Raw genomic sequence first — 14,860 nt, 5'->3', positions numbered from 1 at the left:
GTATTTTGTTAGAAATACCAAGTGTGATGCATATGCTGAAAGTTATACTATATTTTCTACTTGTCTTTCAAGCTTATTAATTATTCTATTGCAAATTTGTGTATTATATATATATATATATACATATCCTAGATCATTTAAAAGTCCCTAACTACACGAATCATATTAATCTTGTATTTCCTCCTCAATGGCAAGTAGTATTCGTGTATAAATCTTCTACATGAAAAAATAGAGGATTATTTCATAAAAAATAATTAGTTACCCACATAATTTTGGACCCAACATGGTTGGTAGATTATACCTTCTTTGGAAAACCCTAGCAACCAAACAGGGCTAAGCCCTAGATACACTTGTATTCTGACATGGTTAATCTCATATGTTATACTATAGTTTATTTTGAAAATCATAATGGTAGAGTTCCCGCTAGATAATTGAGACTTATGTTTTCTCGTGATCTATATTAGTGTTTTATCAGGACCAATGAGTCCAAAAATTTATTTAATTTATGAAAACAACAGTAGTTGTGGGTTCTACGTGGTTAATAATACGTTTTTGTTTATGGGTTAAAATATAAAAGAAAAAAAGTTGAGCAAAAGAAATAGTAAGTAATAGTAGTATTGCATCTAGAAGAGAGAGTCAGCGGTCCAATTTATCCGGCCCAAGTTTTTGGTGATCTTTCTTTCCTACCTTGCAATCATAACTATTCCCTTAAGCTTAATCATTCTTCACTTTAATTAAGCTTTTAAAGAATATTGAGTTTTAATTCACATCCCCACCTTCTCCCACTATCCATCCTCCTCTCCTTTTGGTTGGCGAGGTAAAAAAACAAAAGAAAAGGAAGAAGCCTCTTTTAACAACTATTTTAGATTTATTTAGTTTCCATTTGAAGTTCTATATTTGTGTATTGTCCAATCGAAAGTTCTACTTTCTCGTCTTTTGATGCATGTTCTATGCTTGCATATATATAGTATTTTTCTATATCATGTAATGTATATCATTACCGTATATATGTCTTGTGCAAATGTGTAGGTAGCTTAGATATTGATAACATCAATCAAAGCTGTTTAATTAATATGCTGATTGAATAGATTCATACAAACATTTCACATTTTCACCTTAATGTTAAAATTGTAATTACAAACATATTTTCTATATACAAGACACTGAGTGATTTGCTAATTTGCTATATCAGATCACTAGTGTATGAAATATTAAAATGTAAAAATCTCGTGTTGTATGATTCAAAACAACTGATAAATAAATGCCTTTTTCTTATCGTATTCAACCTGTAATAAAAAAATAAAAAATAAATAAAAAATCACTACGCAACTAAAAGTGGTCTACCTTGGACCATCTAGTGAAAGTACGTACACCTTTAACTTTTAAACAACTGATATACAAACACGAAACTTAAATTGTAATTTTCCAAAGAATTATAAAGGCAAAAAGTTTTAAAGACATCGAAGCTTAGCCGAAGATATTCAGACGATTGTGAATAAGCATGGCAATGATTTGAGAAAAACACAACTCTTTTCAAGTCATGTCTCTCCAAAACGTCTGTATTCTTTTGGTTTTAATACAAAATGATTTTTTGGCATATATATACCTTTTGACATTTAATGGGGAGATTCTGCATGAATCCTAGGACTAGTGATTCTCCTTTGGAAGAAAAGGTATGAAATCACAATCACACCCATATTGTTAAGAATCATTCATCGAAAACTTTAATCCCGTAGAAGAGAAGAGGGGGAGCTATTAAGCATTGGAGATTGACACATGATGAATCATTAACTTACACTTAACAAAAAATAATGAAATTGTTATAATGATAACAAAGGCATTTGCTAAATACATGCCTTGGCTTTGGCTTGAACTGCACCAAAACTAATTAGAAATTGTTCTTCTATAGCTTCTCCTTAGGTGAAAACCTATTCTGATACTATCTCTCTTTTTTCTCCTATATAATAAAAATATATATATATATATATATATATATATATCTTCAAGAATGTAATCTTCCCTCTTCACAAGCTAGATCTTAAGATTCATGAATCGCTGCTGCTGTAACCTTCTGATTCTCTGTCGTAATTGTTTGCTGCATTATTAGCAGGAACATCATCATCATCTTCAGAGCTCTCACTTATTTCTGCGTCATCTTCTCCTTCGACCCGCTCAACACCAACAACTTCTTCCTCCTCCTCATCCTCCATAGCTGCTTCGTTTGCGTTACTATTCCAATCTAATCCCCACTTGTTTCTCTGACTGTAATCCACAAACTGACCATCAACATCATCATCCTCTGATTCAACTCCTACACTGTTGTCACTTTCATCATCCACTTGCATCGGCGTCATTCTGTTGGGTGTTTCATTAGCCCAGTCCTCGTCCATCTCTCTAGGAGTTTCACCTGCTGCCCAGTCTTCATCAATGTCTCTGAATGTTTGCTCTTCTTCTTCCTCATCTTCTTCAACTTCTTGAGTTTTAGGCCTAACAATATCAGCCATTCTATTGACTAGGTGGTCATTCTCCTCATTGATCCTCTCTGGTCTTTTTCTAACAGTCCTCTTTCCTCTTCCAGGGATTTGGTGGTTCAACTCCATGCTCATTAAGTTATTATCGACTGCAACATTTCTCTGACTAACAACAAATCTGTTAGGACCACCTTGCGCTTTCTTTCTCTTCACCTTTTTGTTTGATCCAGATCCCAAACTTACTCGTGCACGTTTATTACTACGTCTGTTGCCCAAATTTGGAACAACCTCGTCTTGGTCTTCTTGCTCTCGGGGTCCTTTGCCTTTGAACAGAGAATCTCCAGGGAAAAGGCTCTGCAAACGTAGAGTAACATATTCCAAAATCATAAAAATAATTTCCAAAACCATAGTAACAATTTTCACAAATTCCTGAACCAATATGGTCTTGAAAACTTACAATCTGCTCGGTCTCATCTTCAGGGATTAGATCAGGTTTCTCTGGCTTCACATAAATAATGGATGCATCAAGTTCTGAAAGTCTCAAAGCAACCGCTGATACTGTCTTTGGTATCCATGGAAGAACGTCCACTGATCCCGGATCATCAGCATCAGCATCACCAACTCCCAAGAGCTCTTTCGCCGACATAAAATTGGATGACAAATATTCTTTCTTGATTGCAGTCTCTAAGGTAGTTAACACCTATCAAAACCAGAAAGGACAATACCGGGTTTAAAAATGAAAGGTCATTTCCTTCCAAGTTGTACTAATTTAGGGAAAGAAAAAAAACAAGATGATGGAACCTGCAAAGCTTCTTCAGGTGATGATGATGCGTTCAACCTAAACCCCCAGATTTTTCTTTTATCCTCTGTCCAAAATGATTCAAGAGCTTCATCTGGAATAGATGCCTTTCAATAAAAATGAAATTGTAGAGTTGTCAAGAATTGATACCATAAGAACAGGCGCCTAATCTGACTGTAGACTAGAAATCGAAAAAGTTCATTTATGCTTTACCTCAAGAAAAACAAGTAGTGGTTTGAGCAACCTGACTCCAAAAGGAAGAGGTGACACAGTCAAACCTGAATCTAATATTTCTGAATCATCAACCATGTCCAATCTCTGGTGACAAGAAGTGCAGTGAGTATACTCAGACAAATAAGAAGCAACACACAGGGCACATGTTGCTAACAATTCAGATCTCTTCTTCCCATATTTCTTAGCACAAGAAGGGAGTGAGCTGTACGTCTCGGTCCACATCCATCTCTGGAAATCATGGAACCGTTTTGATAAACTCTTCTTCTCTGTGTCGTTTCTACCTAACTCAACTCTAATAGAATTTGAAGTTTCCATTGAATCAGAGTTTGACCCTGATACAGCACTAGACGGGCTCACGGAATCTGTAGGAGAATGATTCATAACACTCTTTTCCTTCAAGAAAGGGTTCCTAGCGAGCTTCATATTCTTACGTGCATTCTCTTTGAATGATCCCTCGATCTTCTGCAGCATTATGCGTAAATGAGACTCTCTGATCCCACGCATATCCAGTGATGCAACCAGAGTGTCAAAAGCCTACACAGAACAAAAAACACAAAGGCGTGGTTAAAATCTTAGATAAGCTGGATACTCAAACCAAAGGGTACTCAACATTTTTACAGTTAAAAAGAATTTAACATACTGTTAAGGATAATATTACCTCCTCTGAATCAATGAGGAGCCACTTGCCATCATGTAGCTCGACAAATAAGAGCCCCGAGGATGGATCACTCTTAGACGCTGATGCAGCAAAAAGCCAATAACGATTGTGGCGCCGATCTTGTCCAACCGGCAATGATCGATATGGATACACGTCTTCTGCTTTGTGGCCTATATATGATTTTAATTGTGAGCGTGATCTCTTTGAAACATATCCCTGTTGGAAAGAACAATTTTCTTGACTTATAATGGCCTCCTGATTAATAAGTCCTCTCTCAGCAGTTGATTTCTGGAGATCATTCGAAACAACTTCCAGGGGCTTTTTTTCATCTAGAAGTTCAGAAGGGTCTCCACCGAAATTATCCCTTTCCCGATTAGAGCTTTGGATGATTGGTAGACCCATCGTTGACTCGGTTTTACTGCTTGCTAAGTTTTGAAAATCAAGCTTAAGTACATCTCTCATACAGCTGTTATCTAACTGTGCTTCAGCCCACATCTGCTTTTTAAGAGAATTTGCTGCTTCCATACGATCCTGCGAAAAAAAAAAAATCAGATCACGATGAATAGACTCTAAAACCCAGAGGAAAGCTGATAATATAAAACCCAGACTTTACCTCAAGACCAGCTCTGATGGAATTTCCTTCATTGGCAATGCCGACTAAAGCAACAAGGGCATTAAGGCGCTCTTCAACACTTAGATGACAGTAATCCCCTTCTGTAAGACCTTGAATCCATGATTGGCCCTCGTTGCTTTCATCAACCATAGCATCCACACAGCCAACCGCTGTATCTTTAAGCCGCTCATTATGTTGTGGAGCAATGCTCTTTATACTGCTTGGAGGAGGAGATGAAAACTCCTTCTCAATCTCACTCTTTACACCTGCTTTAACATCACAGAACATAGTATCTCCACCCTTTCCAGACAAAACATTCGCTTCATCTAGATCGGCACTTTTTGATGCACTTGCTAAAGTGGCTAAATCATCAACCTCAGGATCCTCATCAATATCAATTTCAAAGTCTTCATCCCTTTCAAGATCATTCACATCTTCTGGACCTGTCAACCCACTTTCAAATGCCCTTATCTTTTTCCTGGCATCTGCGAGTATCGCCTCTCCATCCGCAGGATCCTTCACATAAGGAGCTCGCACACAATAAGTCGAAGGAGCTATTCTTTCAAAGAGTTTCACATCTCTTGTCAATGCAACAGAGATAGATGCCTCTGGTGTCTTGCTTGTTGTCAGGTCCCGAAGTCCGGATTTCTTTCAATTGAAACCATAAAAACTATGTAAATGAAATATTTTTAATGACGATGAAAACTGCAGACCATATATAGATTATTGATTTACCTGAATCTTGTCAGCAAGTTCCAATACTGTCAGTCCCTTGCTTCCCTCAAGAGATAGAACATGAAAGGCTGCAAATTTGACAGTTCCAGGTGTCAACCGATGCCTCGACTTGCGTGGAGCCAGTAACCCTTTCTCCCGCATTAATGCAAAAGCACTTTCAGCTGCTGAACCACTTCGGATAGTAGAAATGATATCTTCACAACCTTTAGCCTGCATACACAACCAAACCAAAACAATGTTTAAGAAAACATTAAAACTATCTTTATGTCAAAAGCCTAGCTTAACTCCCAGGATTTCATTTTTCGTTTTCATATACAGTACTAATATTACATCCTAAGCAAAAACTCCGTGAGGATTTAGGAGGAACACAAACACGAATAAGTACCTCATCTTTGTCACCAGTGTGGGTAAATCGGGAACTTTTTTTCTTCAGCCTAGGCCCCAATCCAGTAGAGAGTGCCAATTGTCGCAGTATTTCAGGCCATGTTAATGGGTTCAAATTCTTTTTCCAACTACGAATGTCAAAGCCCCATGCATAAGCCTGAAGGAGAAAGATGGATCTGAAAGATGAAGCGCACTGAACCAAACCAGAAAGAGAAAAGGATATTAACATACAAAGGCGGAGAAAGTTACCCCTTCAACTATTTGCGGATGTCCACCTTCAGGATTGGCTGTAGTATATTGATTATTTCCAATTCCACTAAAGGGTGTTCGAGCAACATCTTCAATATCTCGTATAATTGATCTCAGAAGAGTAACATGTATCTCCCCCAGCAACCTTGAGTCCTACAATAGGATGTATATCATATACAGAGCAAGAACAATGAAATGAAAGACACAACTATTGAACACAATAAAACAGGGAAATCTAGAATGATTACTGAAGAGAGACTTACATAGTCATGAAAAGCCTGAATAAACTCATCCAGCGTAAAAGGCCATAGGTCAAGAACATCAGAAAATGATGTCAGAAATCTCCAAACCTGAAAAGCAACCACAATATAAAAAATGTGAAACGTGCAAAAGGTTTCATTAAACGCGAAAAAAACAAAACCAACTAATTCCACATTGGTCTAAGTTATTCTGATCATAATACTAATTTGAAATGAAGGGTAGCAGACAGATGTACGGTAAAGATCAGTAGAGCATACCATTAGAAGGTTTCCAACACTTTCGTCGGAATCTTTCCATGGAGAAATGGCAAACGGCATTTTTAGTTGCAAACCCTTTGGTGGAAATGTGCTCAGAGAATCTGAAAAAAAATAGAATAGCTATGATAAATTGCTAGATCTAGAAAGAAATTACAACACTATATTAACGCTAAGCCATTCGAGTAAGATATACGCAAATTACTTTGACTGTCTTATTTTTGATAAGTATATCAAGGAGATAGATTAATAAAAGAAAGCAATTATAAAAGCTAATACCCAATCTAGAAAGCAATGTATTTACAACAAAAATAATCAACTGAAAGTAAAAGCAATTTTTCTTGGCAGTGTTTTAACATGCTACATCAATATGGAATATTCCAGACAAGGCCATAGCATGTACCAAACTGTTAACGTAAAAGCTAATACTAAGCTTAAAATTCAGAGGAAAAAGACTAAGAATTAATAACCAAATTAATTGGAAAACTAGAGATCGTTCGTTTATTGTGAAGGTGAAGCCTACAAACTAAGTAGCCCGTTAAAGGTCGTGATTACCAAATCAACTACTAGCTAAATCAATATCACACTTTGGCAGAAAGACCATACCTCTGTACAGTTCAAGATTTTGCAATGTGTCATGATCAAGCTGTAATACCGAGGGTAATCCTTTGCTAATAGCAGCCAATTCCATCAGTTCTAGCTGCTCATCCTCAATTAGATCCATGGACTCCTTGGCAATTCTACGTGCAGTTGCCTTCTCAATGGCAATCTTGCGTCTAATAGCATCTTTCTCTCGACGAATCTCTTCTTTTTGCTTCTTTTTCTCCGCCTTTAACACGTCACAAAAAGATACAGTAATTCTCATTTTCCGAACTCTTGCCACAAAGGTTGCTCAATCTCAACAGTATTAATAAAATATAGTGAAGAATAACAACTGAGCATAGTTTTCCAAACTTACCCTTTCATTTTCTCTCTGTAAGAACTTTTCTCTTCTTTCCATTTCACGTCGCTGCTCACGCTGTAACCTCTCCTCTTCTTTGATTCTTTCACGCATCAACCTCTCTTCTTCCTTACGCCTCTCACGCTCGTTCCTTTCCATCTCTTTTCTCATGCGTTCTTCATTCTGAGGACACAAACATCAACTCGTCAATATATGTTACAGTGATGCTAATAAAAGACAATAAGATCTTCCTAATGATCAGTAAGAAGTAAGAGAAAATACTTTTTTCTTCTGAATTTCTAGTTTCTCAAGATCTTTTGGTCCACGATTCTCTCGGGTTTCACTCCCTCTTCCAAGTCTAACATCGTGAATCTGTGAGAGTAAACATGGGAAATTGACATTACAACAAAACACATCTCGTCAAAAAAAACAGATGAAATTAAAAGTTGGCGTAGGAAGTTACCTTTCCCTTCCTATGCACATCATTACTCTTATGCACCCCGTCAGACAACATGTATGGATCTTCTGTACCAAGGACTGATGAGTCCTTTTCCATTAGAAATCTATCCCCACGATGAGCTGATGCAACAATGGGGCTTGGCATGTCTTGTTGAGATGTAGAACAGTTACGAGACACATACCCAGGAGTACCATAGGACCTTGGTAAAGACCCATTCTCGTGCATAAATGATGAACTCCTAGGACGTGCAATTTCATAGTCCATACCATGTGCATGATTTTCCGAGTATCGTCCATACATCTCAGGTGTAAAGGAAGACGGATCATCCAGAGATTGTTGCTCATGGAAAGAACGGGCAGCAGCTTGAGACTATAATCAACAAAAGCAAATAAGTTCAGCAAAGTAGTAAAAATAAAATGTGATTACATGAATGGACAAGAAAGAGATTATAAACAGCAAAGCAGAGTTCATCTTTCTAACAATGATCAAAGACTTCTAACTCCCACAAGACCAATATGTCAGCCTTTGTGCAATGAGAACTCTAAAAATTATTCCTACCATAAAAATCATAGACCATCAGTTGATGATAACCTCTTCAACGAAACAATTTGATATGGGGATACTTTTATTTATCATGTAAGAGATCTCAACTGATAGAATCAACGAGAGTAAACCCCTGTGCTAGGAAAGCAATTTCTAAGTAATTTCTCAAAGCGGCATGAATTAATAGATAGGTTGCATCTAAAATATAGAGGTTTCATGGCAGCATTTGCATTCTCTGATTCAAGTTCAGGCTGCCACCATCTACATATATCTAGGATGCACAATTTAACTCAGACTAAACAAACTAAATAGAGCGTATCAGTTTCGGCAGAAAACTAACTCTTCGAGGGCGGACATCATGTGGTTCATACATTTTGCTCTCATATGGATGAAGTAGGTGCTTCTGCATCGCTACAATGACAAAAAAAACAAAAAAAAAGAACAAGGTTAGAAAGCGGAAAACAAACAGAACCTGCTAGACATGAAGTGTAAATACTAAGACAAAGACTGACATTAAGCATGTCACTTGGTTAATAATACTCGAGTAACACCAACACAAATACAAGTCAGCAAACATAGAAAGTAATGTATACCAATAGGAGAACCGAAAGCACCAGGGGGCAACGGATCAAACTCCATGCCAAGAATAGGTCCATCATCTCTCAAGGGCTCCCCTAACTGAGCCTCAATGCAGACAATAGCTCTACGCACCATGGCCGACAACCGTGGCTCGTAGCTCGGCTTTACCATAGTCTCGTATTCATCCAATTCAGCACGAGAACTACTACTACCACTAGCAAAATTCCTCCTGGAGTCAGAATAAGGACTGCAACCTGAACCAGAATCCGAACCAGATCCGGAGTCCTGTTCAGGAACCGATCTAGCAGGAGGCAAATCGTTAACGGAAGAGGCAAAAGCAGGAGGAGGCGGTCGAACAGCAGCAGGCACGGCAGGTTTAACCGGTGTCTTGGACTGAGACTGATCATCCTTCTTGTCCTTGAGACGTCTATGACAAAACCACATCTGTAACTGTCGATCTGTCAAATTCAATTTGTCAGACAAATCAGCCCTCGTCGCCTCCGAAGGATACTTCTCCTCTGAATCCAAAAATCAAACAAACAAAGAACAATTCACATCAACACTAAGGCAAAGAGAGAGAGGAAACGAAGAAGAAGAGAAGATAAGAAAGAATCAAAATTGAAGAAAGAAACCTGAGTAAACTTTCTCCAAGGTCTCAAGCTGAAACGGAGTCTTCATCTGACGCTTAGGCTTAGCGGAGGAGGAGGAGGAATTATCAATCTTGTTCTTCTTCTTGTTATTGTTGCTACCAGCAACAACATCAGCAACGCTCCTGATCTGATCTTCTTCTTCATCAGAACCCATCTCCATGTGAAAAGAGGAAACGAAACCCAGAAACGGCCGCAAGAAGAAGAATCACCAAACACACAAAGAACAAAAACAAAAATAAAACTAGGGCTTCCTTCCTCCTACACAAACAAACCCTTTGATCCCCAAAAAAAAAAAAAAGGGTATAATTGTGGAAAAAACGTAAAAAAAAATAAAAAAGAGAATATATAAGTAAGTATAAGAAGAGGAGAAGAAGAAGAACAATAATAATAGTAAAATCGATAAAAACCAAAAAGGAAGAAAAACAAACAACAGGGCTCGTACCACTCATCTCAATTTCAACCTCCTTCATATTCTTTTCTTTTTTTTTTCTTTTCCTTTTCTCCTAATTAAAATCTTTGTTGTTGTTTCTCTTATTATTAAAAAAAAAAAAAAAAAAAAAACGTTTTTTTCGTAAAAGAAAAGAAAAAAATCGAGACTTGAGGATTCTATCTACAGCGAATCGCGTGCTTATGTTAATGTGTGTTTCTGCCGTTGATGTGTTTATGAGATGATGATGCATCATCAAAGTCTTCTCCTTTTAACACTTTCAATTGTTTTATTTTGATTAGAGACTCTCTAATTAATACAAGTCTTCAAATGCTTTGTAATGTTTTTTAATACGAGCGAGCTTTGGTCTTTTCTTTCACTTTTTGTTTTGTTTTTTTGTCGTTCACAGATCCGCGTGTGTTTACATGATTATCTCCAGTTTCTTCATTTCTTGAGGAACCTCTTAATGTTGTTGAGAATAAACGTCTTGCCGTTTTACTGTTTTGGAATTTTACAATTCCTGTCGTTTTTAAATGATTTTTTTAAACCACGTAAAAACCGGTTTAATTTAGATTTCTCAAACCCGGTTCAGTCGTCGTCCCTGGATTAAGAGAGTACGATTCGAATTAGGAAACTTTGACTCCAAAATCTCGCTGAAGAGACGAACCTGTTTTCTTAGTATCCGGCGCGGGGAACTAAGAACTCCGGTGAATAGAGAATGGGGATGCATTTAGCTGCTCTGTTTCTCGCCATTATCGTTTCACCACTCTGCGTTTTCTCATCTGAAATCCAGCCGATCGGTGCTGATCAGAACTTGGTGAATGATCTGGACGCAGCCAAGCTTAGAATATCTCAATTGGGTAATAAATTTTGGCTCTTCTTGCTCAGAATATCTCAATTGACCACAAAATCTTCCCCTTTTTTTGTTTGTGTGCTAATTGTATTGTTTTGGTTTGCTGGGGAATCGACTGGCTCTGATCTCGTTGTAGAAGCTGTTCTTGAGGCGACCATACAGAAGGTGGATGACAAGACCCTTTACTTGAAGGACCGTGAGAAGCTGATCCAAGTTGCTCAAAGTCAGATCCAAAGTTTACAGTCTGCTTCATTCAGTGACGAGGTTCGTTTGGTTCTCTGAGGAAAATTTATTGGGAATCCAATGGATGCAAGTTTATAAATTAGCTAGAAGGGCATTAGAGAGTTCCTCTATGACACTCATTAGATCGTCTCTTCTGGTCTTGAGTCTCTCATATGATAGATACCCACCTTACTGAGTAATATACTCATGTTTACTCGACAAAATTACTGAGCTTAATCATCTTAGTTATAGCTGCCAGTTCTGTATAGTATCAGTTGTCACACCTGTGATATAAGATGTTTAAGTATTGATGCTACGTAAACTTGTCTGGTTGTATGATAAAACCCTTAGAAGCATATACAGGGTTTGAGTAAGTTGTTGCTCTTAAATTAGGGTCTTTGGTTCTGTTTGGGATCAGTTTTTGTGTACTGTACCAATATTTCTATCATGGTAGTTGCATTGATGACATTTACTATTTGATCTCAGAGCGGCTTACCTTTCGTTCAAAAGAGGATAAGTGAGTTGGAAGAAGAGGTTAGCTCGGTCATGTGGCTATACAAATTCTTTGGTTTAGTTCTCTCAAAGTTTTTTTTTTTTTGGATTATACCCTAAATTGTGTTCTGCCACTTTCTCTTCAATTCCACTAATCTAAACAACAGGGTTGGCAATGCTAGGTTAAAAAACTATGGGCTGCCTTGAGAACAACCAACTTCGAGCTTCACGTTTTAGAGGATAAAGCTAGAGATGCAGAGGGTAAAGTTAAAGCTAAGGCTTTGGAAGTTAAACAGGTGATTATATTGGCTTGTTTGACCCATTCCCTTCATTTTCTATCCAAAACACAAATGTGAACGATTCTATGTAGATCAGAATCATCTCATAGTTCACTTCATAGTAATTTCTACAAAAGTTCAGATTGATTCTTTCTTACCTTCTTCTCCTTTAAACTTTACGTGTAACTTAAATATGTTTGGATCCTCGGGGAAACAAACATATATTGGCATAAACCTTCATGTTGGTAGGTATTTAAGCATCTGATCATCTCAGTGACTTCAATTTTTATGTGCTTATCTTGTTGTGTTTATCCTTTTGTTATGGCAACAAATGAAATCTGTCTGTTAATGATGTTTTTAGTGTGTAAATGAGTTTTCAGAGTGTTGTTGTCACCAAATTCTTCAAGTTCATGGGGTTCTGACCTTCTTTCTTTATCATTTTAGATGGTAGAAGTTGTTACGGAGCAGTGGATTCAGGTTCAGCATCTTGAGCAGGTCTTTAATTTTAACATAGAAGTTTGTCATTTATTGTAGTTAAATCTCATAAGGTGTGATCAAGTTTTGTATAAATTCACATCACTGATGATATTTTTTTCTGTTCCTAATGCATCTTGAAGATGAGAGAATTCAACAACCGAAGGCATCACACACCTAGCAAATGCCCGTTCGTGAAGGTAAAATCCAAAATCCAGCTGTCGAACTTACAGTGATATGAAATCCGAGGAAATGATACTTAAACCGTCGTTTAATCATCTCATGGCCTCTCATTTTATCTTTTTGTATCTGTATTTAGCTTATGAGCGACATCCAAAGACATCTGCCCAATGTTCATGAGTCATTTGACATTCACTGGAAGGGAAAGAAGGTTCTCTCTGTGCAACCATATCTCACACAAGCACAGTCACGGTTAGAAAGCCTCTGGGCAGCTGTTACCAAATATCACCATCAGGTTTTGTTTCTAATAATTACATTTCACCCTCTCCATAATATTTAGATGGAATGATTTGGTAACCTCGCTTTGCTTTGATTCTTTATAGTTACAAGGCTTCATCAAGAATGAGATGGAAAAAACCGAGATCACAGCAGCGGTTGCAAACAGAGAAGTGGTGTTTTTCATGGTATGTCAGTCCATATTTTCAGAACTGGTAAAATGGTTAAATCGATGTTTGATTTGTGTGATCCTTAATCAAAATCTGTAAAATGAAATCTCCAGGCATCTGCAGTGATTACCATCCCGGTGTTTGGAGCTTGGATCTTACTCTCTTCCTAGTTCAGATAGGTTTTGCCTCTTATGGCTCAAAACATTGTCTAGTTTTGTTAAGCTTGGAGGTGGTTCCTTACGGTCAATTGCATCCATGAGCAAACCGATAACCGGTTAATATCTGGTGTAAACCAGTTGTTATTGGGTAAGGTGCACAGTTGTATGTATCCAAGATTAATTTTTGGGAGTAGAAAAGAAAAAACATTGGGTTTTGTAATTGAAGAAGAGACAAAACCAAAGAGATGCAGACAAAGTCAGTCCTTGTTCGTTTGGTAAACCGTTAGTTGTCGAACTTGCCAGTAGCGGTAGGCTTACTACTGCCCGTAGGGTTTGGTGTGTTGTGGTTAAATCGAGAAAAAAAGACAAAAAAAAAAAAAGCACATGGACAAATCTGCGGGAAGACCACAATACTGGATGATGATATAGATAATCTCTTACACATTCTCTGCAAGACTTACGAAATCCCATTTGTACAAAAGATTTGATCACTCGTTCATTAGTAGTGTGAAACGAGTAGTATGAAAGATCAACCTCTCTTATCATAAAGACAACATATTATTACCTTATTTCTTAACTTATAAAACCATTAAATAAAGTAACACAATCAATCCTCTTAATGTTACATATTCTCAATCAGGTTTTTAGAAGTGATAGGTCTGAGTTTGGCTTTGAACATAAAAATTGAATTGGCGGATCAAAAGAAAGAGATACTATAATATAAGGCAACAAAATCATTGAAGTTAATAGATGAATAAAATTATAATTTGACTAGTTATATGTAGCATGGGTTTCTAAGAAGATTGCTTGTAGTTGTCGCAAGGTCCTACACGGCTCTAGTCTTCTACCACTCCCACCACACGACCTCTTTTGTTGTCCCATTTCCGCTAGTCACGCCACAAAGTCTCTCTCAACACTTTCGAGTCTTTGATTGATTAATTTCATTTACTCTTGTACTTTTTTTTTGGGGGTCAAACCATAAGTAAAATCTGCTACTTTTTTTTTTTTACCCCTTTTATTGAATGGTGTTACTTTTTATTTTCATTGTATCCTTCTCTTATTTATATGTATAAAAGAAACTACGGATACTTTATTCTTCTCATTTATATTCCTTTCAGCTTTTATTAATTTATGTTAAATGATCCTTTTAGCTTTTTTTAAATGGTTGGAGTGCTCTTTGATATGTCTCTCAATGTCTGAAAACGAGAAATACCTACTCTCTCGTACACATTCCCGCAAATTACTCAATATTGTTGAAATTATTTAGTGACATTTATCTTTTTTTTCATCTTTCGGTTGACAATTGTATTTCTTAACTACTACTTTTTCATAAGTCCTAGTAGTACTTTTTGTTCATGTATATTACTTCTACAAAGAGATCTAATTACCGAGAAACAAAATTTGATATTTTATATAATTTTTGACTGCATGTCTTTAGAAGTTTTAGAAGTGTATTATTGTAGTTTGTATGATGAAGACAATATACTATATAAACGACGA

General features: G+C 37.0%; 2 protein-coding genes across 3 annotated transcripts; one reads left to right on the top strand and one right to left on the bottom strand.

Moving 5' to 3' along the window:
• Nucleotides 1–1,777: 1,777 nt before the first annotated feature.
• On the bottom strand, nt 1,778–10,575 carry LOC104776906 (homeobox-DDT domain protein RLT1). Its single transcript, XM_010501070.3, has 18 exons — nt 9,813–10,575; nt 9,195–9,698; nt 8,942–9,012; nt 8,062–8,427; nt 7,881–7,970; nt 7,617–7,781; nt 7,265–7,487; nt 6,662–6,762; nt 6,407–6,493; nt 6,144–6,296; nt 5,896–6,051; nt 5,511–5,720; nt 4,776–5,423; nt 4,163–4,693; nt 3,484–4,038; nt 3,273–3,377; nt 2,929–3,171; nt 1,778–2,825 (listed from the first exon to the last, which is right to left on the bottom strand). The coding sequence occupies exons 1-18, from the start codon at nt 9,988–9,990 to the stop codon at nt 2,046–2,048; spliced, it is 5,166 nt and encodes a 1,721-aa protein (XP_010499372.2). The 5' UTR covers nt 9,991–10,575; the 3' UTR covers nt 1,778–2,045.
• LOC104776904 (uncharacterized) lies at nt 10,575–13,640 on the top strand. Of its 2 annotated transcripts, none has more exons than XM_010501068.3 (9): nt 10,575–11,117; nt 11,247–11,374; nt 11,819–11,866; nt 12,007–12,120; nt 12,547–12,597; nt 12,720–12,776; nt 12,896–13,051; nt 13,140–13,220; nt 13,316–13,640. In XM_010501068.3, the coding sequence occupies exons 1-9, from the start codon at nt 10,976–10,978 to the stop codon at nt 13,370–13,372; spliced, it is 834 nt and encodes a 277-aa protein (XP_010499370.1). In that variant the 5' UTR covers nt 10,575–10,975; the 3' UTR covers nt 13,373–13,640. The 2 variants fall into 2 exon arrangements, with proteins under 2 accessions (XP_010499370.1, XP_010499371.1); XM_010501069.3 differs by having other exon boundaries at nt 10,869–11,117; nt 11,250–11,374.
• The last annotated feature ends 1,220 nt before the right edge of the window (nt 13,641–14,860 follow it).

Source organism: Camelina sativa, chromosome 3, assembly GCF_030686135.1.
Source record: "Camelina sativa cultivar CO46 ecotype springtype chromosome 3, ASM3068613v1".
In the NCBI taxonomy this organism is placed as follows: Eukaryota; Viridiplantae; Streptophyta; class Magnoliopsida; order Brassicales; family Brassicaceae; genus Camelina; species Camelina sativa.
Note: the sequence above shows the minus strand (reverse complement) of the source record. Positions and strands in the feature narration are given on the sequence as shown.